Source organism: Dermochelys coriacea, chromosome 1 (genome assembly GCF_009764565.3).
Source record: "Dermochelys coriacea isolate rDerCor1 chromosome 1, rDerCor1.pri.v4, whole genome shotgun sequence".
Lineage (NCBI taxonomy): Eukaryota > Metazoa > Chordata > Testudines > Dermochelyidae > Dermochelys > Dermochelys coriacea.
This window is the reverse complement of record NC_050068.2, coordinates 313,927,605-313,954,773: the sequence shown is the minus strand read 5'-3', so window position 1 is coordinate 313,954,773 and position 27,169 is coordinate 313,927,605. Positions and strand designations below refer to the sequence as shown.

Sequence of the window (27,169 nt, the reverse complement as noted above, 5' to 3'; positions counted from 1 at the left end):
TCCCATCGGCGGTGCTGCCTGGATAAGGCAGGCTAGTCCCTACCTGTTCTGACACCACGCTGTGCTCTGGGAGCAGCCAGCAGCAGGTCCAACTCCTAGGCGGGGGAGCCACGGGGCTCAACATGCTGCCCCTGCCCTGAGCACTGGACAATGGGAACTAGGGAGTGGGATGGTGCCTGCGGCTGAGAGCCATGCAGAGCCACTTGCATACCTCCACCTTGGACCCGGACCTGGTGCTGGCTGCTTCAGGGTTCAGTGCAGTCCGTGATGCCAGGACAGGCAGGAAGCCTGCCTTAACACTCCCGCTGTGCCGCTGACCAGAAGCTGCCCAAGATAATCCTGCGCCCCAACTCTGTGCCCCAATCCCCTGCCCCAGCCTTGAGCCCCCCCAAACCAGGAGCCCCTTCCTGCACCCCATAGCCCTCATTCCCAGACCCATCCCACAGCCCTCACCCCAACCCTCGGCCCCTGCTCTGAGCCCCTCCTACACCCCAAACCCCTCATCCCCAGCTCCACTGGGTCGCAGGCATCAACAATTTTCTTCAACTGGGTGAGCAGAAAAAAAGTTTGAAAACCATTGAACTAGAGGAAACATATTTCCCTATTTGTAATGCATAGAGTGCTACTTGATATCACAGCATGGGCATAAGTGATTTTAAGGATATTTTTTGTGGGAGGATCTCTTCATGATATTTGTATTCATTTTAGCTGACATGACTGTAAATTAAAGGTCACTCTTTCAGTAGTTTTGTTACCAAAATATAGCCACTGCCTAACCCATTTCATTATTTATCATTTCAGCTCATTATTTAGAGTTCCTTAATATAAAGAACTCCGGTACTTTACTAGTACCGACTAGTGTAGAAGCAATGAGTTTGTGATCAGAACAATGAACAGTCCTATTACATAGTACGCAGGCGCACACACTGTCATTGTAGTATTCATGAGACCTTGCTTAGTAGAAGAGTGAACTCCAGTATGTACTGAGCCTAAATCTTCTATAACCATGCTTTACCAAACAAGAAATAGTAATATTCTTAAAGATCTGGGTGTTTGCTGAAGGAACTACTTTCTGAAGTTAAATATTATTCTGTTCCATTATAAAAGCTTCCACCTCCCCCCTTCACCCTAACCCCACCTATTTATGTATTAAAATGAATGTACATGATAATCTATGGAAATTTGTACTGTAAACTTTGCTTTAAAAATGACTTAAACTCAGATGCAATTTTAAGAGAATTAAGGGCAAGCAACCTGTGATCTTTTATGTTGACTTGAAGTGAAGCTCCATGATGCACTTCCTCTTGAATCTATATGCTCAGTGCTGAGGAGATGTGTACATTTCTTCTCTGAAGTTATTTCCCAGTGAGCACTGACTACCACTATAAAAAAACCTGGTAAATGGGGAACACATTTGGATTAATCCAGATTTATGGTCAGTCAGAAAGGATTATATTGTACTTTGAATGGAAACTCTGAACATGAAACACAATTGTCTGGATTTATGGTACAGAAGGTCAATATTTTTCATATAACTAAAAATCACTGATAAAAATGAAATGAATTTAGATAAAACTTTCAACTTAGCTATACAGGCTCACAACAACATAGTTGTAAAACTTAATCAATATAGCCAAAGTGATGTGATACAAATAAATTAGGCAATGTAATACAAGCTTTGATTTCTTAGAAGACATACAATAAGACTAAATCTATTAAAGTTTAAAATTAATGCTTTATAAAGAATGTCCCTTCCATTTTATAGGTAAGTTGTGGCATTAACATCATTAAATACACACATCTTTTTTAAAATTAACAATATCTAGCGATAGAATGCATGATGACTAGTACTCAAGCATTACGTAATATTGCAAAATGCTTATTATGAGATTTCTTTAACCTTCCAATTATTCTAAACTTACTCATCCTAGATAAGCTACTGGGCCCACTTGTACTCCCAAAAACCCTTTAGAAATCAAGCCCACTGTGTTTGACCTACCACTGTACATGTTTATAAGGATTGATTCTATTTTCAAAGCTTCCATTTCTGAATAGAATATTCTTCATTAGAAATGGACTTTGGTCTAACCATGCCGCCAAATGGCACATGGAAAAAAAGCAGTTTTCTTATCAATATTCTGAGACATTTTAAATTCTCTACTCTTGCCTCCAAAATTTCAGCATATTGTTAAATATGAGCTGTTTTCAATTTTGTTAATTCAAAGAACTGATTCTGAAATCCTTGAAAAGTGGTGCTAGTATGTATAGTCTAAAGACTTGGCTGTTCAAAATGAACAAGGGATCAGTAAAAAAGTATCTCTGTAGATTACTTTAGATGTAGAGAAGCTCTTTTCTCTGAATGGTTAAGATGATCAGTTCTGATTGGTTAATGGTGCTCTTGTACTCATCAATATATTTTGAGCCAATTTCTGCTCTCAGTTATTCTGATGTAAATCAGGATCAACACAACTGAAGTTGATGCAGATTTGTACTTGGATAACTGAGAGCAATTTTTGTCCTACCATCTTTACAGCTGGAAGTAAACCTATTGGGCTAAAGCCTGCACTCATTTATACCTTGTATGTTTACAGAGAGGCCAATGAGATTATGTCAATCAGCACAGATTTTGATCCATTTAGATTCAATCCCCAACTAAACTCAAACAAACTAAATATTTAGAGGCATTGAAAGTCTTGTGCTTCATACACTTCGGCACTTTAATATTCCCAATGGCAGTGCTTTTATTCACACCAATTATACATACTTCAATTTCAAGTCTTTGTTTTGTTACCGGATCATGGTGAGATACTTCTACGTAGGTGACTCTCCACAACCAATCTTTTTCACAGGCCTTCAAACATCCATTATTTTAGAATTCTTCTGTAGCTTCTGTGATTTGAGTAGAATTTGTTTTTGAGAAAATTGGGGAACAAAATAATATTTAGTGGAAGATGATCAGTTAAAGGGATTATATAAGCACATTTTGAATTATAATATATTATAGCAGATCTTATTAAGACAAAGGGGGCTTAACCCCTCCCCCCCAAATATGATATAATTGGTACTTGTAACAAAATGCATTTGGAGCTAGACTTTTTAAAATACGGGTGCTAATTAGGTAATTTAAATGTCTAAAAAACGAACACAATCAAGTTAACAAAGTTAGTTACTGGTGCTTAGATACCAAGATAATAGGTACCTTAGAAATATTTAAGATAGCGTCACTCTGATTTTTAGATATAGGGTGAATTCCTGGCCCCATTCAAATCAGTGGGAGTTTTTCAATTAATGTTAGTGAAGGAAGGATTTCACCCCAATTTTGCACACACAAACCGCAAGTACAAAACGGAGGCCCTGATAATGTTGGGGCTCAAATTAAGTAAAAGATAACTGAAAATATATACCTTCTCTGGTAAAATATATTGTGAAACTTTTGCTTGGTACTCTATTATTTTTCCATTAAATATATTCAGAGTTTGAAGTTATTATTGTTTATGGAGCACTATAGATGTACATGGACCTGAACAGAAAGTGAGTTGTGCCAGAGAAGTAACACAGTTAGTATCAAGTGCTGCAAAAACTCAAGTGTGTGCTTAACTTTATGCACATTAGTAGGCTGCTGAATTCAATGAGACTAGTAAGTGTAAATCTTTGCAGGGGAAGAGCCTTAGACTGTAATAGGATGAATGGGTCCAATACAATATATTATGATTTTGTTCTGCAATATATTATTTAATTTAATTTAATTTAATTTAATATATTATTTCATATATTGCAGGACAAAACCCAAAGAGGTATATAGTCTTTGTATCTAAATGTTTCATGCAGTGCAATTGTAAATAAATATTACTGATCTGACTGAGCATCAAGCTAGGTTTTGTTACCTCAGTGTTGCTTCTGCTTTGCTGGTATCATCAATCTCTCAGCTTTTAGTACAGTACAACCAGGTGTTCAAATTCACAGTGGGCCAAGAATTAGTCCCTTACATAATGTGGAAAGTAAAACCTAGGCAATGTAACTCATATTCCAAAGTAAATACTGTTGACAAGCGCAAAACTGCTGAACTAAATAATATTTTTCACTGATTTTTCAGGAGTACCTCAGCTGCAGGGCAAAATGCAAGGACATGAGTCGCTGACTTCCTCCCAGCATCAGAGCCATAGATATTAATCTATATTTCAACATCAATCTACAATAGCTGAAAACACCTCACCACAAAACAAATTAACCCATGGTACTGATGGACATTTTTTGTAAAACATATTTTAAGAACTTTTGTTGAGATCTATTTTCTACTTGTGGCACAATTCTATATTGTTACTTATTGGGCACTGATGGTAGCTTTCAGAAGGTGCTGCTTCAAATGGTCCACCTCCTCTTTTAGCAAGAAGGAACTTCGGGTCTTGGATAGCAACAACATCTTCAGGAAAAATGGTATATGAAGGAAAGCGGCTCGTCTCCTGCCATTGTTTCTTCTTATTAACAGCCAAATTCTACTGGATACTCAGTATGATGCAAAGAACTCATGGCCAGGAATATGCCCACTCTATTCGATTGGATGGGGACATCATCTTGGGAGGACTGTTCCCTGTCCATGCAAAAGGGGATAGAGGGGTGCCTTGTGGGGAGCTGAAGAAGGAGAAGGGGATCCACAGACTAGAGGCAATGCTATATGCAATAGATCAGATCAATAAGGACCCTGATCTTCTTGCCAATATCACTTTAGGTGTCCGGATCCTAGATACTTGTTCCAGGGACACTTATGCATTGGAGCAGTCTTTAACATTTGTGCAAGCTTTGATAGAGAAAGATGGTTCAGATGTGAAATGTGCTAATGGAGACCCACCTATTTTCACTAAGCCAGACAAGATATCAGGTGTAATAGGTGCTGCTGCAAGTTCTGTATCCATCATGGTTGCTAATATTTTAAGACTTTTTAAGGTAGGTAAAGTTTTCTACTCTTCATTTAAATACCAACCATCATGATGATAAGTAATATGACTGTGGTATTTCCATATTCAAAAATAAAGGGCCAAAATTAGAAGTTCTTTCTTAGTTATTTCTCAGACAAAACATTGAGCAATGATAGAAGGCATTATTCTTCGAGATGTGGGGTGCCTCTTGCGAAGTGCGAAGCACCCTTAACTCTCGTTGGCAACACTAGGCATTGCGAGTTCTCTGCATCTTGCAGGAATCACTCAGTACATCAGTCCTAAACAAACACAACGGGATTTCACTCAAACTGTGTACTTGTTAATATCATGACTGCCCTACTGTTTAGTCCAGGGGACAGATTACGTGTATAGCACCACTGACTGCAATAGAGCAAAAGGGGCTACTCGTGTGTAAGATGCCCAGGATTTGGCCTAGGGTTGTCAATGTTTGCTTCATAACTTAGTATTTTCAAGGGTCTAGAACTTAGCAGTTAAATTTCATCTCAGGGAAACTGTTTTCTTAGAAGGAAAAATTCTGCCAGGAGTTAAACCCATATATAGAGTCTCATCTAATCTGCTAGGAGTTAGGAACATTATTAAATATATGATCTTTCTAAAAGAAAACAGAGAGTTGTCCTTTTAAGAATTTCTTCTATGCTGGGGTCAGTATCTGGCAAGTAACTAGACCATAAATCAGGCCAATCATGCTGGATATTTTGAGAACAAAAATTCTAAGGGTATGAAGTTTTATAAATTGGCTATCACACCTGTATTATTTTACCATCAGATCTGAGAGCTGAAAGGCATAACAGGGAATCCCTGGGATACTCTCACAGGCCAGTGTTTTATATTGGATGTGTACCTGCTCCACACTGGGACAAATGGACCCTCATCTAGGAAGTGTTTTGACCAAAAAAGGGGACAATTGTAATATGTTGCCCCACTAGTTGAGAACTCACTGTTCAAAGCCTGGGATAAATGTTAGGCCAGTTCACTTGAAACATTTACTTATTGTCCTCAGCTGTGGTGCAGTTACTGTAAATGTTGCATACCTGTATCTGCAGTCATGTGTTTGTTAAAGTAAAGGTTTTAATTTAAACACAAGCAGTTGTAGTCAAGAATGTAAGACAGACTTGGCATATATTCTTGAGTACTTTAGGTCCACATAGTTTTTTGGGGAGCAGTTTGAGACAGATGTAGTCACATCCTCATATGTCATGCTATTTGAAGTGATATCATACAGTTTATTAAAATCTACTGTGCTAAAAATTCCAAATGGAAAAAGCATCTCTTGGCATAAACATACTTATATTTAAAAATGAGGTATGCACTATGGCCTGAGTCAGAAAAGCACTTAAAGTGATTAAGGACTGAAGGTTTATTGACATCTAACAAAAAGAAAGGGAGTACTTGTGGCACCTTAATAAATGTATTTGAGCATAAGCTTTTGTGAGCTACAGCTCACTTCATCGGATGCATTTGGTGGAAAATACAGAGGGGAGATTGATATACACACACAGAGAACATGAAACAATGGGTTTATCATATACACTGTAAGGAGAGTGATCACTTAAGATAAGCCATCACCAGCAGCAGGGGGGGAAAAGGAGGAAAACCTTTCATGGTGATAAGCAAGGTAGGCTATTTCCAGCAGTTCCGATGAAGTGAGCTGTAGCTCACGAAAGCTTATGCTCAAATAAATTTGTTAGTCTCTAAGGTGCCACAAGTACTCCTTTTCTTTTTGCGAATACAGACTAACATGGCTGCTACTCTGAAACCTGACATTTAACATATGCTTAAAGTTAATAGTGAATAGATGTCAGATTTCTTACATGTTTAAGCATGTGCTGAAGTGCCTTGCTGAATTAGGAACTGTGCCTTTTTAGCTTTAATGAGATATGCCACATGCTAGTGATAATGTGACCTCTTCTCACATGAGGCCTATTCTAAAGTCCACTGATGTCATCAACTTGTGAAATTTCACAGCTGTTCGATGGACATAATGGGTCCAATTTTTGTTTAACTAGTTACGGACTATACTTTCCAGATTCCTCCTTGGTTTAACTCCCCTGACTTAAATGGAATTACACCATGGATGAAATTGACTCAGAAAGTCTAAAAATATAACAGCTATACAGTATTCATGCAAAATGAGCCTGCTTCCATGGATTTCAAAGGGTTTGGGTCAGATCCAATATGCAAAGAGGGTACATATCTTCACCTAATGGGATACAATAACCTTTCTAGAAATATTTTCAGTTTGGTCTTAGTTAGTGAAAAAAGGAGGTTAAATATAAAAATAACATGAAAATTATACTTGGGCCAGATTCACTCTTGCTTTGAACCTTGTATCATTATTTATGTATGTGCAAAGTGGTTGTAAAATGCTACCATTCTGATGTGATACCATTTTACACTCACTCCACACATGTATAAATGACTACGCAAAGTTGCGAGACAATAGACCATCAGGCCCGTTATGTCTTACTGTGACAAGCACCCCCAAATCATTACAAGTAGTACTTTGTCAATAAACTGATTATGACTGAAAAATAGTCTGTTGGAATGAGGAGAGAATGGCATGTTGGCCATACATTTTAATTCTTTATATTTTGTCATTGCTAATCTTTTTTCTGTATTTAATTCTATGTTCTTCAGTACTAGAATTGACACACTTTGCATATTTCCAAGACAAACAAATGAAAGGTTTAAATATAAATCCATTTGTAGGAGGACCAGATTATTACAAGCATATTTTCCCATTTAGAGAAATTAACTAGTGATTTGATTTGCATGTCTAGTCAAATGAAGTGTAGCGAAGCATCGTCTCTTCTCTTGAAATCTTAATCTTCCCAGTAAATTTCACAAGGTGATATCTTTACCATTCAGACTAGTTACCAGTGTTGGTGGATCACTTCAGTCCAAGAGTTGTGTTGACATACTATTCTTTGTCTTCATTGTGCTTTATTATGTTCTACAGTATAAACATTGAAAGGTGAGCCTGCCACATCTACACTTGTCAATTTGGATGGACGGATGAATGAATTCTAATCAATAAACTCAGTTGGAACTGATTGGGCAACTAACATTTAATTTTAAAGTCTGCTTGATGGTAAATAGATAATGGTAAATTGAACGCTAAATGCTTCCACTACACACAATGGCTGTAGCATATGTCTGAAACTGTTACTGTCCCATTGCCTGTTAATAGTCATGCTGATTCCTTCCATTAAAATGTCTGATCTCATTTCCTTAGGACTTGGTGCCCATTGAAACCCATGGTAAACCCACTGAGTTCAGTGGTGCAGGAACAGGCACTTGCATGTTATCGAGACTATTGAGCTCAAATGTTTACGGCGCAGTTATATATCGCCCTGCAGCTAGCTGACCTGGGCCAGTGTGGCTGTGGTGCAGGTCTTTTATTGCAAAGTAGACATACCCAGAGTATCACAGGCTTTAGGGCTATAAAATTGCAGTGTAGACATTCGGGCTCAGGCTGCAGCCTGGGGCTCTGGGGCTCTCCACTTTGAGTACCTTTCCCAGACCCAAAGAAGAGTTTCATGCAGCTTGAAAGCATGTCTCTCTCACCAACAGAAGTTGGTCCAATAAAAGATATTACCTCACCCACCTTGTCCCTCTAATATCTTGGGACCAACATGGCTATAACAATTTGCTTATTATAACAGTTTTGAAAATGATTATCTTCCTTGTTATTTATTAATTTTGGTGCATGTTTGACTGTTGAAAAAATCATAAGGAAGGAAAAAAGAAAAGGAGTACTTGTGGCACCTTAGAGACTAACACATTTATCTGAGCATAAGCTTTCATGAGCTACAGCTCACTTCATCGGATGCATTCAGGAAGGAAGAAATTTGAGTAGAACTTAGGATGACCAGCTAGCAAGTGTGAAAAATCAGGACAAGGTGTGTGTGTGTGTGGGGGGGGATAATAGGCACCTATATAAGACAAAGCCCCGAATATCAGGACAGTCCCTATAATATTGGGACATCTGGTCACCCTAGTAGAACTTGATTGTCTTTTTGAGGCAATCTGAAGCCAGAGTAGAAGTATGTTTTCAATCATTTTAAGGGGGATTTCTTTCTATCCTTTCTTCTGGCTTTACACTTCAGCTAAGAAGCAGCCTGTGCACTGGAGACCTGTTAAGTCTGTGTTGTAGGCAACGGGTTGATCGCAGGCCACGGTCACTATGAAAATTTGAGAGCATGAGACTTACACCGGTCAAATTATTAGCTAGCTCTGAAAGTCAAGGTATACAAAAAACAAATGAGATTTTAAAATGTTGTATATTGATAGCAGTCTTTTAGTCTTTTGAGTTATGCCTGGTTGAATTCCTGTCTTTACTGGTAATAATCACACTGGCTGCTGAATGGAGGTCTTTTTAATTGATGCCCTTTTTGAAGTTGTTAACCTATTAAATAATGCATAGCTCTGAAGTAATGGTCACTTTAATGCCTTTCTTAATGCAGAGTTACCTAGATTATCACTTCCACTTTTTGTTACTATTGAAGACAGTGTAGTAGACTGATTTAAGAAACTAAGCCTTGTAAGACATGCATTAGCTGTGAATTGAGAACAGCAAGAAGGAAAGAAGCCTATGAATTGTCTCAGATTCCACTAATTTGTCTTCTGAAGCCATGACAGCTAACTCCTGATTTCCATTATGCAATAAGATTGCAAATAACATTCCTCTGCAGTCTTAATCAATATAGCATCACATGGCACCCCTCTGGGGAAAGCTCCTATTTACCTATTTAATTGATGTAACACAGTTGCTGCTGAAAGAAGGAGACATCTCTCTTACGTTTAATTATAGACCCTGCACAAGTGCCCTTAATGTACAAATTACATAGGATGATTTTTAATGTTTGCATGTTGGACTGGACTCAAAAGGTCTGATTCTGCAACCCTTACATGAGTAGGTCCATTGACATGAGTAGGACAACTTGCTTGATTAAAGGTGTCAGGATCAGACTGTATTTCAGTACCACTTTAGGAAATATTCCCACTGATTTTATGCAAGCGGAATAGAAAAATAATAATTATTAATATTTAACATTAATATTACACCATAGGGGTTGGTGATACTTTACAGGAAGACTTGGGGCTAGATTCTCAGTTGGTGAAAATCAACATAGCTCCAGAGCTGAGGATAAGGCCCATAGTCCTTGCCCCAAGAAGTTTGTGTTCTAGATAAGAAATTAGTGCTCAATAAATATCACTACATTTGATCACTACATGATCACTGATAGCCAGATGCTCAGCTGATGAAATCTATGTAGCTTTATTAAAGTCAGTGAATCACCACCATACAAATCTGTGTTCCACACTATTTTCAAGATACGTTATTCACCCATATTCCAACCATAACAGTTCTATTTAACAGCTTGAACCTGTAGTCTGAAGTCCAATATTACCTTAATGTGCACTCTGGAACTACTAAGTGCAAGAATTGCATACTTTGCTAGATCTGCATGTGCAACTTATCAAGTGGAAATCTGTGATGAAATTATGGGTCATATATTAAATAGTCCAAGTATGAATATACATATAAAGTGGTTACAAAAAGATTCTGAACAGTAGTTGGGGTTTTTTATGCTGCTGTTGCTCAATTAAAAAAAAATTGATTCAACAACATAAAACACACGGGTCGATAAGCCTAGCTGATAAGCTGGTTGGCAACATAAACTGATTGATATTCATAGGATCCTTCTGTCTCAGTTTCTTTGCAAGAAGCAAGCAGATTGGGGACCAAAGAGAGAGGCCCTGATCCTCGGCCAGTTTCCTGAAAAATTAGCCAAGTTACAGTTCTGAGTTTTTATGTTTGTATATCTCCACCAATATCATATGGAGTGGCTTTTTTTTTCTTTTTCTTTTCTGTCAGCTGTTTGTCCAAGGGACGAGGTGTTAGATCCCAGCTGTTGCAATGAGGCTGCTTGTTGTTACACTCTATACTACTCGAGGTGCTTGGTGCAAACTTTGTCTTGTCTTTATCTTTGTGGGAAGGGAAGGAAGAGGATGTGAAAGATGATGTTTAGATACGTACATCTATACTTCAAGCTGGGGGTGTGATGTCCAGACCAAGGAGCCATTCTTGTGCCAGTTTTCTGAGAGCTACCAGGAATATGTCATCTCAAGCTGTGAATCACACCCCCAGCTTAAAGTGTAGACATACTCATAGATTCCAAGGCCAGAAAGGATCACTGATTGAGTCTGACCTCCTATATATCACAGACCACAGAACTTCCCCAAAATAACTCCTGTTTGAACGAGAGCTTAACTTTTTAAAGAAAAATATCCAATCTAGATTTAAAAAATTGCCAATGATGGAGAATCCATCAGGACCCTGGCATATTGTTCCAATGGTTCACTACCCTCACTGTTAAAAATGTGTGCCTTTATTTCCAGCCCAAATTTATCAAGCTTCAACTTCCAGCTGTTACATACTTGACTTTAATAACAATGTGAGACATCAAAAATAACAGGCTTAGATGGAATTATTTATCGAAGATTAATAGAGCACTATGCAGGACACAGAAAGAAAACATATTTCACCACCTTCTGTGAATGGTGAAAAGATGGCATTCTGTTCCTTCCCTCTGTAACTGTAGGAATTCTGTCAGTGTTCATTTCCAATCTCACTCTCCAAACCTCTTTCCTTTTATAGGGTGGGAGACAAAGAAATTCCTGCTGGAGAAAAAAATTACTTTCCCATAATAGGTACTGTTTTCAATATCTCAGCTGACCTAATTATTAATGGAATTTCTTTTGTGATATCTTAGCTTATGTGATTGATAGGCTAAAGGATTTCCAGTTCCATTACTATTCAAAATACCTGTTGTGTTAAGACCTCCTACCATCTTTCAACGGGTCATTACTTCATAAATCACAGAAAACATCTGTGGTAACAAATAGCCCTTATCAATTACAAAGGATAATTGGGTTATAAGCACCTTCTTATTAATTACCAGTCTAGTTTACTGTAATATAATTTTGTAGATCCCTTCATTAGTTTAGAGGTGCTCTTTCCCTGGTGTGTGGACTCTGACAGACTTAGAGATGCAGGAGATATTTAGGTACAACCCAGTACTTAACTACATGTATTCCTGAGCATTTTCATGTTCTAAGTTCAGTTAAAGGACAGCACTTTTCAGCGTCATAAGTTCAGGGGACTAAATATATAGATACACAACATAAAAAGGATTTGATTAACATATACAAGAATTCTGGGAGCTTAACATATACAAATAATAAAGGTTAATATTTATTAACATAACCTTTGGATCTTATCGTGCCTTCATTTGCTAGATTAAAACTCATTATCAAATATTTTTTCCTCCATGTAGGTACTTACAGAATGTGATCAAGTCACCCCTTAACTGTCTCTTTGTTATGTAAATATAGTGATAGACCCAAGAAGCACAATCTAAGACATGTTTTCCAATCCTTTAATCATTCTCTTAGCTCTTCTCTGAACTCCCTCCAATATATTAACATCCTTCTTAGCCCAGGGTTAATTGTTGTCTATTTAATCTTTTTCAGTTCCTGAAAGTGGCTAGGGATTTCACAGTACAAATAAGACATGGGGTGAGATTCTAAACTGCACCTTTGAGAACTCACAGCCGAGGGGGAGGTGGCCTAAAATGGATTTAAGTCACCTATGCACCCTCTGGATTGTAGGCTACTCTGGCTCTTTTACTCGACATAAAATGTCTGGAGCAGTGGTGAAGATCTCACCCATGGTTCTTGCCCCCAAAAGCTTGCAATCTAATTCTGGACATGACATAACGAAGAGGGATAATGAACATTAGAGAGGATTTTTTTTTTGGTGCGAAAAAGAAGGGTGGATTACAAAAATATGAAGTCATAGCTCCTGGGTGAAGGCTAGGGCACAGTGTGCAGTTATTTTTTATTCCAAGGTTTAGGGTTTCTGGTGGTAAGGGTAGATCTTATTACTGGCTACAGGTATAAGGCAGGTACTTGTATCTTATAGCATAGCACCCCCTATTCTTCCAACAGAGAAAGTGTGGGTTCTGCATCTGTGTTGAGAATTTCTAATGTGGGGTATCTAGGTGTCAACTCAATTTTTATATTGAAAGAAAACAAATTTGCACAGAGTTTAAAAACTTTACCAGACAAAGGTAGGGAGATGCAAAAGGTGAGCTCCTACCATCCACAGCTGCTGAGTAAGGGTATTGGACTTTCTCTGTGGCTGCTGTCCAGCATCCTGCATGGTGGCTCCAGCTCCCATAGCAACCTCTGGCTGGTCAGTATTGGAAACACTTGAAGCTCCATCTCATTCTTGCTGCTGTAAAGCAGAAAGAGCTTTCTGTTCCTTCTCCCACCTCCAGACTCTTCTGGCTGTCATGAGGACAGAGGATTTCAATAGCCTACCCCTCTCCCCGAGACTCCTCGCTGCTGAGAGGTACTCTATCACTCCATCTCTGGGCAAGCCATAGGGAACTTATATAACATTGTGAATCTTGAAGCGCGTCAGCCTGCCTGTTTGCAACTATTACTTACACACAGAAGGCCAAATTCTGGGCCTGGTTTCCATGGTAATAAGGAGTTTGATAGCTCCATATGGCTGCATAAACTGATCCTGGGGATGTTCTCTTTGTGAACACAATGGGGAAAGGAGACAACCGGTTGTGGCAGACAATAGAGTAAATGAGCTGCACAGTTACCTACTCCTATGGATTCCAGTGCAGGTGTTCCCCATCTGAGCCTGCCACCAGAACTCCTGCAGCTCTAGAATAACTTTTTTTGCAGCTCCCATGAGTAGTGGCTAGAGAAACTGGGGAGATGGGATGAGACCAGGGCCCCTCCATTGTTCTGGTGGGTCAAAGGTCACTCGTTCCCCTGGTTAATGGGAGGAGAGATCTTTGAGTGCATTGTTTCTTCCAAGCCAAAATCTCCATTTCTCAGCTGTCCGCCATAGAGACTTCTGTGCAGTCTGTAAAGACTATTTAGTGTCTGTCTCTCTCCTGGGCTGACTGCCAGTTGGCCGGGAGGGTGGGGAACTCGGCTTTTGTTGGAACATCTAGAAGAAACAGCTCACACTGTGCCTTCTCTGACTTTCACAAAAAGAAAAGGAGTACTTGTGGCACCTTAGAGGCTAACAAATTTATTTGAGCATAAGCTTTCGTGAGCTACAGCTCACTTCATCCGATGAATGTAATGCATCCGATGAAGTGAGCTGTAGCTCACGAAAGCTTATGTACAAATAAATTTGTTAGTCTCTAAGGTGCCACAAGTACTCCTTTTCTTTTTGCGAATACAGACTAACACGGCTGCTACTCTGAAACTTCTCTGACTTTGCATCTCTAAGAGCTTGGCTGCCATATATGGCAATCAGGCTGGGCTGAGTCATGGCCTCTGACTCCAGAAGTGTCACATGAGGACAGCTCTTATTCCTCAAGCTACGCTCACTTTCTCAGGACTGGGCGCAGAGGAAACAATAGGTTTAATCTTTCAGCTCAGCTCACCTCCTTGTGTTTCCATGCATTTAAGACTAGTATTCCTTAAAATGTCTGAATCTATGTTAAATGGTTAAAGTCTGCCGGAAAATAAAGACATTTGCCTACACTGATTTCCTCCCATCTAAAAATCTCAAGCTATCCCTAATCACCTCAGCACCATTCCATCTGTCACTTTCACACATGTCCTAGTGAATGTCAGTGTGGGAGCAGCCCAGAGACAATGGTTTGCATGTGAATCAAGACGGGTGGACAATATGCTTGGAGAACTGGGATGTTGGGCTTTCTATTTTTTTGCCAAAATATACCTTTAAAATAGTTTTGTTTAAACAATGGAAGCCTTATTTACCATGTATGTCCAAATTCTCCTTATTACACTAGTGCAACCCTACTGACTTCAGCTGCCTCTTGTATGAGAGGAATTTGGCCCATAATATTTACTTAATACTGTCATAAATATAAAGGGAAGGGTAAACACCTTTAAATCCCTACTGGCCAGAGGAAAACCCTTTCACCTGTAAAGGGTTAAGAAGCTAGGATAACCTCGCTGGCACCTGACCAAAATGACCAATGAGGAGACAAGATACTTTCAAAGCTGGAGTGGGGGGAAAAAACAAAGGTTCTCTCTGTGTGATGCTTTTGCTGGGAACAGAAAAGGAATGGAGTCTTAGAACTTAGTAAGTAAGCTAGCTAGTTATGTGTTAGATTCTGTTTTGTTTAAATGGCTGATAAAATAAGCCATGCTGAATGGAATGTATATTCCTGTTTTTGTGTCTTTTTGTAACTTAAGGTTTTGCCTAGAGGGATTCTCTATGTTTTGAATCTGATTACCCTGTAAGATGTTTACCATCCTGATTTTACAGAGGTGATTCTTTTACTTTTTCTTCAATTAAAATTCTTCTTTTAAGAACCTGATTGCTTTTTCATTGTTCTTAAGATCCAAGGGTTTGGGTCTGTGTTCACCTATGCAAATTGGTGAGGATTTTTATCAAGCCCTCCCCAGGAAGGGGGGTGTAGGGTTTGGGGAGGATTTTGGGGGGAAATATATTTCCAAGTGGGCTCTTTCCCTGTTAGACGCTTGGTGGTGGCAGCAATAAAGTCCAAGGGCAAAAGGTAAAATAGTTTGTACCTTGGGGAAGTTTTAACCTAAACTGGTAAAAATAAGCTTAGGGGGTTTTCATGCAGGTCCCCACATCTATACCCTAGAGTTCAGAGCGGGGAAGGAACCTTGACAAATACATGTTTACCTTATGTGGATTATATGCATACATATCGATAAAATGCAGGTAATTTTCAGGAGCGTCTGTTTTAGTTTTACATATGATTGTCCAGAAATTCAGGGGATATTTTTTTGCAAATAATCACAAAGCTTGAAATTGCAGTTCTCCAAGCATGTTCTGGCAATTTCTTTGCCTTGTGTTGTTTTGCATGAATACCCTCAGCTGTCAGCCTTGTGCTGCTCCTACTGTGACATTGATTAAGACATGCATGATATGTGAGTGTGTGTGTATTAAAATGACTCATTTGTGACTTTTTGCCACTTGCCTGCACTGGGCATATAGCTGCAGTGGGAACAATAATCAGGACATGTTTCAGAGTAGCAGCTGTGTTAGTCTGTATTCGCAAAAAGAAAAGGAGTACTTGTGGCACCTTAGAGACTAATACATTTATTTGAGCATAAGCTTTTGAAAGCTTATGCTCAAATAAATTTGTTAGTCTCTAAGATGCCACAAGTACTCCTTTTTCTTTTTGTGAATAATCAGGACAGTGTCTCAATCCCTACCTGATTGCCCAGGCAGACATCCCAACATGTGTTGGAAGGAGCAGTTCCTGAACTAAATGGAACATAGGGACTGCACCTGTATAGAGCCCTGCCCAATAGGGCCCCCAATCAGTATATCTGCATGTCCTGTGTGTATGTTCTCCATGATCAGAAGTTGGTGTGAAGAAAATATATGCACTTTGGTGGCAATTTGAATTGTGTGGGCCCTGATCCTGAATCCACAGGGGGGTTATTTGTGTCCTTGTGAAGTCTCATTGACTTCAGAGACTCCATGTAGGTGTCAGACCCACCCAAACCTGACTACAATATTAAGGCCATGGTTTCTGAAACTTATAAAAGCCCAACTTCTCTTGTCAATAAGAGTTTGGCCATTAACTTTGTTGGGAGTAAGAGCAAGCTCTAGAAATCTACCCAAGACATTGGCATACTCATCAGCTTGTGGTGATTAAACCATACCAGTGTTCAGTTTACTATATCATCCTGTATTTGTCATTAATATTTTCTGCAGCAGGATAGTTGAAATAATTAGCTACTTAAAATTAATTAGGATGAGATTATTTTCCCCCCCTCTGTAGTTAAAACCAAGCTGGAAAAAAATCTTATCTGAGATGTGAGAAAAATGATCTTTATTCCCCCCATTTAAAAAAAAAGATTTTAAAATCAACTTTTTAAGATGAACAGATTTATTTTCAGTTGTTTTCTAGATATTTTCAATTTCTGAAAATATTTAATTATAAAAAAAAAACCATAGCCAACCATATCTCATTTATTTTTACAGTATTTTCTCTACCTTATTACGAGCCCATATCTATTTAGTGCCTGAACATCTTGCCTATTATTGGTTAGATCATGCCATTGAAAACCATTTGATTTCCTCCCCCCCTTATTTTTGACAGCTCTGCTGCCATTACATAAAACAGCTTTTATATCTCTTTATGTTTCTATGGTAATAGATACCTGGATCACCTTAGAAAACCCTAAGATTCAACTATGAGTATGCTGTCAGTGACAAGTTTAAGTGTCATGGGTGAGAAAGCAAATGCCAGGGCAACAGTACAGATAACTGAAGTGTACAGCAAATACTTTACAACTATCAATAATGAAATAGTTTGGAAATATTTTAACTGCAACCAGAGGAAATAATGGATTTCCAGATTCCATGAAAACTGTTCAGAGTGATTAGCATCAATTTTAATTTGTGCTAAGATGCTCAAGGCAAGGGAGTGCAAAATCAACTTGATACATTGTGTTTTACAGTATATTAGTAATTTAAATGTGCTCCTAAAGTAGTAATGACTAGGGGCTACAAGAAAGGCCTAGCAGTCAGGAATTTTGGATTATATTCCAGGTGTGCCACTGATTCGCTATGTGACTGTGTGCAAAGTGCTCAGTCTCTTTGTGGCTCACTTTCCTAATCTTTATAATAGTTAATACCATAGAAAGGTCATGTGAGGCTCAATTATTTTTTATAAAATGGTTTTGTTGTTGTTGTAAATAAATCTAAATTGGTTAGGTTTTTGTATCATTCCATAACCTGTGTATCTGAACATCTTACAAAAAGGAAAGGCCAATGGTCTAATTTCCTTCCGACTCCCCCTGAGCAAATGGGACAATGTGGTTTGTTTTGTTTTTCTTTTCTCAGATGAAGGGCTCTGCATAGGTGGAAAGTGCTCTTTTATCCTGTGACAGGGTGGACTAGGCCCAAAGGCCCCCTGCTGGAAGGCTAAGAGTCCTGCCACATCCATCCCAAGAAAGAAGCAGTGGAGAGGTCATCCAAGCAGGCTAGAGTCGCTGCAGGGGAAGCAGCCAATCATAGAGACTTCAGGAAGCAGCCAATGAGGGCCTAGCAGGCTCATATAAAAGGAGCTGCAGGGGTAGCATGAGTTCAGTCTGCTAGCAGGGCCTAGGGGAGCAAGAGGTGCTTCTGGCAGGCTGCATGGGTTAAGGTAGGTAGTTGCTGGCATGGACTGGGGAAGCAAGGGAATAGCTTCTGGCTGGCTGCCAGGACTCTGTTAATCTGGGCTATGGGGAAGGGCCTAAGGAAAAGCAGTTAGTTAAAGGGACATGTCCCATGGCTGCTACTTAAAGGGTCCCTAGGCTGGGTCCTGGAGTAGTGGGTGGGTCTGCATCCCCTCACCCCCAACAGCCATTGGGGAAGTGGCTGTGCCTGAGAGAAAGGAGTTTAGACAGGTCCAGGGAAATGACTGCATGTGGACCTATTAGTCCCCTTCCAGGGGGATGAACTGACACTTGCACATCTGGGATCAGAGGACTAAAAGGCAGGTGAAAAGCCTCTGGAAGGAAGCCCTGGGGGATGCTGCTCCACCCTGGAGCAGGATGCACATAAGCTGTGAGCTAGGATACTGAGATTGAGGATCGGAGCCTGGGGAGAGCTAAAGAGACATTGCCAACAGAGGGGTACCATGGTGGACCCGGTTGGACTGTTAAAGGACTGAGCCCAGGGAGGGCTGCAGGACACTTTGGAGAATGTAGTCCAGGAGGGGTTTGTTTGCACATAGACTGTGGGTGCCTTGGCCAGAGGACTGAGTCACTGAAGACCCACCTGACAAGTGCAGTGGCTGACGAGGGGCATGGTGAGCTGACAAATTGAGAACTGCAGGCATGCACGCAGTCGACCAGGGAGTGCTTGTGAGAGGTGGGTGCCACCCCATTATGTACTCTTTCAAAGCTGATTTTTTTCCCTGTGAGATCCTGTCCATAATATCCTGATATCCATAATATCCAAAATCCTGTCCATAATAATAAAAATACATAGATACAGCACAATTCACTGAATTATTTCCCCTGTCAGTTATATTTTCTGTAACAGTGCAAATAAATGCTAGGTTTTAGAATGCTAAAAACAAGGCCCAAAGGCTAAGGTACATGGTCCACTAAGGGGAAGCTTCTGAACTGGAACATGCATCCCATGGTGGAAGCTTTTTAAGAGACTGTGTATTCTATTGAAAATTTTCTCAGTATAGAGGTCTCCTGCTGCTACATAAATGTGAGGTGAAGTCAAGGCACTTATTTTTAAAGGAGACCTTGATCCTGTGACAGTGTTCTAGTGCAATGATTTTATTTTTATTAGCCCAAATGATATAGATGAAGCCTTATTTTTCTGAAGGATGTCTTCTGTAGTAGAGTGACAGTTGTGCAATATTATTACTGACCTCCTGTGTTCTGATACTCATTGGAGAACAAGAACTACTGTGTGCAACAGCCAACTAGTAAAATAACTGAGGATGGTTTTTTTTTTTTTTTTTTTTTTTTTTTTTCCCTGAAGCACACTGTGCTTTTAGGAATAAACTGGCTTCTAACTAGCTAAATGTTTCTCTTTCTGGTAGCATTTATCAGTGAACAATAGTCAGCCATACAAGAGTCTTACTGAAAGGCACAATTTCTACTTGGGTTAATTGAACAATGAACATCAAAATATTTCTCTAGGCTATGATCTGCATATAGACCCTGATCAGAAAAGCTTTATACTGCTTGAGAGGAGAATGGATGGATGTTTCTTCTACTTGCTCCCCTCCCCACAGAGAACTACTTCACGCATGGAGGGCTTGAACATAGCCTGAGATTCTATACCATAAAAGGCAAAGAAGGTCTTGGATATATTTACTGGAAGGTTATTATTGATATGGGAGGCAGGTGCCTGTTTCTTAATACAGCCTTCATTTCCTCCCCAGAAGTTTCTTGTTGGTCCCTCTTCCATCATCTTATTTTTTTTTAAAAAAAATCTTACTTTTATCACCACCATTCCTAGCACCTTCACAAGAGAATATTCCAGTCAACGTTCTCCAATCACATTCAGGCAAATGTTCCCTGGCCCTGCTCTGATAAATGGGTGAGGCTCTACCTCAGGAGTGGGCAAACTATGGCCTGAGAGCTGCATCTGGCTCTTCAGACCTTTTAATCCGGCTCTCGAGATCCCACTGGGGAACAGGGTCAGGGCTGGACCTGCTCCATGTAGCTCCTGGAAGCAGCTGCATGTCCCCTCTCTGGCTCCTACGTATAGGGGCAGCCAGGGGGCTTTGCATGCTCCCTCCGCCCCAAGCGCTGGCTCTGCAGCTCCCATTGGCTGGGAAAAGTGACCAGATTTCCTGTTTTTATATGGACAGTCCCGATTTTTGGGTCTCTTTCTTATATAGGCTTCTATTACCCCTCCACCCCCGTCCTGATTTTTCACACTTGCTGTCTGGTCACCCTAGCTGGGAACTGTGGCTAATGGGAGCTGCAGGGGCAGCACCTGCAGATGGGGCAGTGCATGGAGCTGCCTGGCTGGTGCCACGCCTCCGCATAGGAACCAGAGGGGAGACAGGCCACTGCTTCTGGGAGCTACTTGAGGTAAGTGCTGCGCAGAGCCTGCACCCCTGACCTTCTCCTGCGCCTCAGCCCTGATCCCCCTCCCACCTTCTGAACCCCTTGGTCCCAGCCTAGAGCACCCTCATTCCCAGCCCCACCCCAGAGCTTGTGCCCCTAGTTGGAGCCATCCCCCCCCCCCACACCAACCCCTTACCCCGTCCCACAGCCCAACCCCCAATTTCATGAGCATGTATGGCCTGCCATACAATTTCCATACCCAGATGTGGCCCTCAGGCCAAAAAGTTTGCCCAACCTTGTTCTACCTCATCTCAGCTTGTGGAGGAAGCCAGGTGCTGAATCTTAGAAGGAAGAACTGGAATTTGGGTAATGAGGGGAACCACATATGTGCTGTGGTTAGGGGCTGGGAGCTGAGTATACAGGGAAGGCAACCTCATGGGGGTGATGGAAAATACTAATGCTTGTTGAGGAGATTGAACCCTCATGGGACAGAGGGGTAAAAGATTTTCACTTAGGCCTGCCATGGGGAGTTGGGTCAGAATGATACTGCTAACGGGGAGGAGGGAGAAATCTGACTTCTCATCTGCAACTTCATTTTACTCTAACACTCACTAGAAGAGAATTGCTTTTAGTTGGGGCTTCTGAGATATAGCAAAACAGTTTGGGTGAGTGTTAGTGCATGAGACAATGGAAGATAGGTATAGTAAGCGCTATTTCCCTATCTCCTACTTCCTAACCCAGAATGGTGGAATAGGAGCGGAAATGACTCCTCTCTACTCCACAGGAGAAGCAGCTTGCCCCTATCCACCTGGCAATCAGTCTTCTCTCCCCTGCCTGCTGCTGTATCAGAACTTCTCTGCTGAGCTGCCAATCCAGCCTTACACTACAAGAGAGGCACCTCACGGAGTAGCTGGCTTGCTTACAGTAGCAGGCAGCTAGCACAAAAAAACTCAGCTCCTCCTTGACTGGATAGAACAGTAATTTCTTAAATTCTGGTTAGTCAAAACAAATATGGAGTCTGAGTCTCTTTTCAATCAGGAGTAGCCTCAAGGAAGCCAATGGAATTATACTGATGTAAAATTGGATTTGAGAGAAAAATCAGGATAACAGTCAAGTTGTATAAGTATGAAAAATAGCACTCAACTTCTACTGCTTTCAGTGGGACTACTGGCATAGTCAGGTTCTACTCCATATGAACAAGTGCAGTAAGAACAGAAGTAGTCCCTTCATTATTTCATCATGCTACTATCGAATGATCCTCTCTTTATCTTAGGCTGAGAGGGATACAAATGCCTCCCTTGGGAGCAGATGATGATGATGATTTATTTCTGAAGGTCCGCTGTTGGTCCTGTAAGAGTAGTTTGACTAGTATATACTTAAAGGATGTATCGCTTCAGAAATGGCTTTTGTACTCCTGGCTAGATAGAAGATGCTATAGATGGGCTATATTCTGATCTCATTTATTTCATGGGGATCTCCATCTGTGTTTCAGAGCAAAATTGAACTCTCATCAATCTAATTGTGTGTGTGCTCATGCACACTCTCTCTCTGTTTGCATTGGTCCATATGAATATTTGAAGGGTATAATCCTAAAAAGGAAGAAGAATCAGTGTAGAACATATGCAGTGACTAGGAGTAAACTGTACACAAGTTAAGAAAGGAGAATTTTGGGCTGAATATCAGGGAAAATGTGCCAGGATGTTCCCTATTATGCATTGTCTAGGACTTCCTTCATTTGCAATAGCTTGTGTGAAAGTCCCCCAAGAGAAGAGGTGGGAACCTATTTGCTTAGAATCTTTAAAATTAGACTAGGCAAAAGTACAAAAATGCCAGGTAGGGAACATTCCTTAATTGGCAGGAAAGTGGACTAGGTGAGTGTCTCTTCTGTTCCACTTCTAACTTGGATTCTGAATGAGTCTTTCCATAACAAAGCCCAGGACTTAAGTTACTAGCTGCAATATTTACTTGCCAAAGTCTGAAGGCAATACATATTGTCTGGAGGATTAAAGGACTGATTCTCTTTGTGCTCTGCTGAGGCAGAACTGAAATGTTTATAATGAAAGTAAAATCTATTATAAAGCAAGAAGAAACAAGTCTGTAAATCCTCTTTGCTGGCTAGAATATGATAGTACCCTTTGAACATTTAAGTGTATACATTGATCTCATTAACAATATGTCTGTCTTTCTCAGTGTTGCAAAAAAAGGCTATATTTTTTCAGTTACACCTCTGCAACCTCACTGAAGTTAATGGTGTGGATCAACTTACAGGGAACAACTTGGCCAACTATATCTAGAAATTTCTGAAAAACAAAACTTTATCATTCTGTGGCGAAGGGACGCTGTCTCTAGCACCAACTGAACAACAATACGAAAAACAGATACACAGGAGACTCGAGACAAATTTACTAGTAACCTGAGGAAAAAATATCTGGTTCGGAATGTGTGTATAATGGGAAGATTTTTTTCAGTGTTTTGTGGTGGAAGTTATGCCTGGGGCTGCTTTTGGAAAACGTCAAAATGTAACTAGAACTGTCATTAGAGTACAGAGGAGATGGTTAATCATAGAACTTGGGAGGGGAAGAATCACAAAAAACCTGCCCATTTGGAATGTCATAATGTCCTGAAATCAAGTATCACTGATTGGAAAGGCCAATTAATATACATATAACACTTACTGTCAATAATGAAGGACTTACACTTTGGTGATAAGCATCCGAAATTCACAGTTCAAGCTTTACTTATTTTATTTCCTCATCAATTTATAGTTAAAAACCTTTTTTATCTGATAAGGAGGAGTGATTGGCAAGGCACAGTGGGGGTGCCAACAAGGAAACACAGGGCCATCCTGCTGATAGCCCATGGCTCCTAAAGGACCCACTTGCTTTGGGGGCAGGCCCTGCAGCCTTTTCTCTGGGTGGGGCAAACCACCTCCTCCTTGGTAGGATGGTGTGTGCATAGATACCTGGAGAGGAAGGATGATATGGGTCTGGATGGTTAGGGTGCTAGTCTAGGACTCAGACGCAGGTTCAATTCCTTTCTTCATCACACAGTCACCTAGCCTCTCTCTGCTTCAGTTTCCCACCTGTAAAATAGAGGTTATATTTCCCAACCTGACAGTGGTGTAATGAGCATTAATACATGTAAGAATGTTGGGTACTCTGATAACTATGGTGATGGGTGCCATGTAAGTACCTGAAATAGACGGAAAGCTCTTGATAAGAGACTCCTAACTGAGATTCCTCCTCCATAGTCCACTGCCATGAGTTTTCCTGTGGGAAAGGATGATCTGACCCATTATAAGGTTTTAAAGTGCAAATTATCAGTTGCCATAAGCAAATTTTGAAATCCCCCATGAACTGTAATTACAGATAGTATATCCCCAAGAGAAAAGCATGACAGTCAAAGAAAGAGCTCAACTGACAGGAAAAAATATTCAGATTACTGCCCCTGAAAAATTAAAACTGTTAAATCTCAGTGCTGAAATCTATATTAAAGTCACTGGAAGAACAAATGGCTGTCATTACTACAACAAAGCATGATATTAAATACTATGTGATAAAAGAAGATTAAGATAGGTGTAGCAGAATTTACATTAATTCTACCTAGCCAAGTGGATTATTTTTTTCTTAAATGCTCGAGGGGAAAATGACAGTCAAATTGGATTTGAAAATGACTTGCATGACAATTATTCAAGTTCACTCTTGTGCCTTAGGAAACATTTTAAAAAAATATTTGTTTTCACTAAAAGTGTTTGCTTTTCTGTATCTGGGGAATGAATCCATGTAAGGCATAGCCCCTGGAAGTCAAATGACTGACTAATGTAGTCAGAATGGAATGTATCAGTAACTAGAGCCTGGTCTACATGAGGAAATTAGGTTGATATAACATCACTCAGGGGTGTGAAAAATCCACCTCCCTCAGCGATGCAGTTAAACCGACTTAATCTCCAGTGTAGACCAGTGGTTCTCAAAGCCGGACTACCGCTTGTTCAAGGAAAGCCCCTGGCAGGCTGGGCCCGTTTGTTTACCTGCCACATCTGCAGATTTGGCCAATTGCGGGTCACTGCTCCAGGCCAATGGGGGCTGCGGGAAGGGCGGCCGGCACATCCCTCAGCCCATGCCGCTTCCCGCAGCCCCTATTGGGCTGGAGTGGCGAACCGCGGCCAATGGGGGCTGCAATTGGCCGAACCTGTGATTGCGGCAGGTAAACAAACCACTAGGGGCTTTCCCTGAACAAGTGGTGGACTGGCTTTGAGAACCACTGGTGTAGACCCTGCTAGGCTGACATCTGTTGGGAAGGTGGAGTACCTATGCCGATGGGAGAATCCCTCCCGTCGGCATAGGCAGCATCTTCACTGAAGTGCTACAGTGGTGCAGCTGCCCCAGGGCAATGTTTTAAGCCCTAAGACTAACTCCTGATACATTCTAGAAAATATAGCTTCATATATTTACTTTTCTGCTATTTCTATTGTTACCAAGAATTAAAAAGCATCAATGCAATATTATGAGCAAATATGAGGTACAGTTCTTTTTTTTTTTCCACTTACTGTAGTGTAACTCCTTTATCTTAGTGGGAGAGCACAATCTAGCTCAAGCTATTCAACATAACAAATATATTTCTACTGAAACAGTCGGTGTTCATTCTACTAAGAATAACCATTAACGCTGTGGAAAAGGACAGACTAATCCAGAACTACTATATGCTCAATGTCAGATTTACTATATAGTTCCTTTGGCCATTAATTATACATTTGGGAAAGTATTGTACATCAACTAAGGAACAGTTCAGAGCTTGTTTAAAAGTGGGTTCTATATTCACACCTTGAGAAAAACCCTATGTCTATTATTCTAGCTAAGTATTGGGTGAACTGGTAGAATTGAAGGGGTAGTTGATAACAATATGGTAGATTACAAGAGGATTCTGTTTTAGGGTCTGATTAAAAGCCCACTGAGCTCAATGAGGCTCTTTCAGTTGATTTGGTTTGATGGCTTTGGATCAGGCCTGCAAAAATCTAGTGGGATCAGAATAAAGCCAGCTCCTCCATCCCTGCAAAAACTAGTGTTCACAGTTTGTTTCAGAAATTCCCTCCCTTTGTCTAAGTGTTGAATGTCTATAGCTGTTGAAAAATGGGGGGGGGGGAAATTAATGGAAAAATTGTTTGGAAAAGTTCTGAATTAAACATATTTCGGCAAAATTTCAAAATTCAAGAGATGTTGACCCATTCTAGTCAAGCTACTAAAGGGCAATCCTTAAACATTATCTGAACAATCTGAAATTTTTGCATCTGCAAAACTAGACTGGAAGAACCCTGAGAATAACCTTTCTTGCCTTATTTTCACACTTTTGCCTGACAGAACTGAGGACAGTGTCAATATAAAGTAATGGAGAAAACAGCTTCAAAATTTTCCACAAACCTCAAAGAAAAAAACCCCAGTTAGGAATCACATTTTGTACAAAGGTTTTGCTTGGTTGCTGAACATGATTGTCCAACCTAACTCTTGAGTAGAGCTGTGTAAAAGCAACAGATGCAATTCAGAAGAGCCAGTGTAAATCTTTTCTTCAATTTCAGTTGATGGAATTTGCATCTCTTGAATTTTATGTAGAGTTTGAGGTTTAAATGCAACCAGAAATTCAAAATGAAACTTAAAATTGCTAAGCTTTTCTTTCAGTTTCATGTGGAAAATGTAAGTTGGCCCAGGTTTGCTCAAAAGACTGGAGGACCATAATAAACATTCAAAATCAAACTCTCCATGGAAATTTCCATTGAATCAATGGTTCTGTGCCCATTTATACCAGCATAAAATGTAGTTCTTACATTAAAATAGTTGGTGTGAGGTTTTAAAAGAAATCTGAAACCAGGTGAGTGTACCATGGTTTCAAACTTCATAACAAAATTCCAGCATCTTAGTTCTTTTTGTTCTATATAAGGTCTCATTACACAAGTCTTTTGTGCACAGAGTGTTCGTTGAATCAGATGGGAGTTCTGCATTCAGAGCTGTTGCAAGATCAGGCCCTTAATCATATACTACTCAGAGAGAGAAAACTGGGAAATAGCTTTCAAAAGAGAAGGTGCACAACTTTAAAGCTGCTGTATATGTTGCATTGCTAGGTGAGGGGGTCCTTTACAATGTTGGCTGCTAATTGTCAGTGTGCTTTCAGGATATGAACGTTCTACTCTATCCATGCTGAAGAACAACGTGAATGCTTTCTTCAGAAAAATAAAAGCCTCACTGTTCTGGTTTTTTTTCTTGTTTCACCATTTATAAAAATCTTAAGGGATCTGTCCTATGATAATTGAACTTTAATTGCAAAATCTAATAACTGACACAAGAAACCACCTTACATTAAAAATCTGTCACCGATGTTTTAAGCAGGAATATTGGGAGGAGTTGAGAGCTGGTGTAAGTGGGTTCAATTCTATAGACTTCAATTAGCCAGAATTCCTCCTGAGGGCTCCAACTGCGTGTGTTGCAGAAAAATCATTCTGCATATACCTGGATATGTCACTTCATCCATGACCCCCCTATTCCTACTGTGGAGGAGGCTAGAGACACTAGCAGCATTATCTGAGTACAGTACCTGAATTTCCCAGGTTTACTATCATTTGTCCATGTGTATGAACGTAAGGA

The 27,169-nt window shown here is 40.2% G+C and overlaps 1 protein-coding gene and 1 long non-coding RNA gene across 3 annotated transcripts in view; both read left to right on the top strand.

Annotated features, from left to right (window-relative positions):
- The window catches only part of GRM8 (glutamate metabotropic receptor 8), a 481,798-nt gene that overhangs the window by 4,778 nt on the left and 449,851 nt on the right, over window positions 1-27,169 (top strand). For both annotated transcript variants that reach the window (XM_038385376.2, XM_043495863.1), the window contains exon 2: window positions 4,094-4,941. In XM_038385376.2, the coding sequence (XP_038241304.1) occupies window positions 4,432-4,941 (510 nt within the window). In that variant the 5' untranslated portion in view covers window positions 4,094-4,431. The remainder of the gene's footprint in view (window positions 1-4,093; window positions 4,942-27,169) is intronic.
- Window positions 18,091-26,289, top strand: LOC122456504. The gene is made up of 3 exons (XR_006275425.1): window positions 18,091-18,160; window positions 18,734-18,870; window positions 22,760-26,289. It is a non-coding gene; the product is annotated as an uncharacterized LOC122456504 (long non-coding RNA).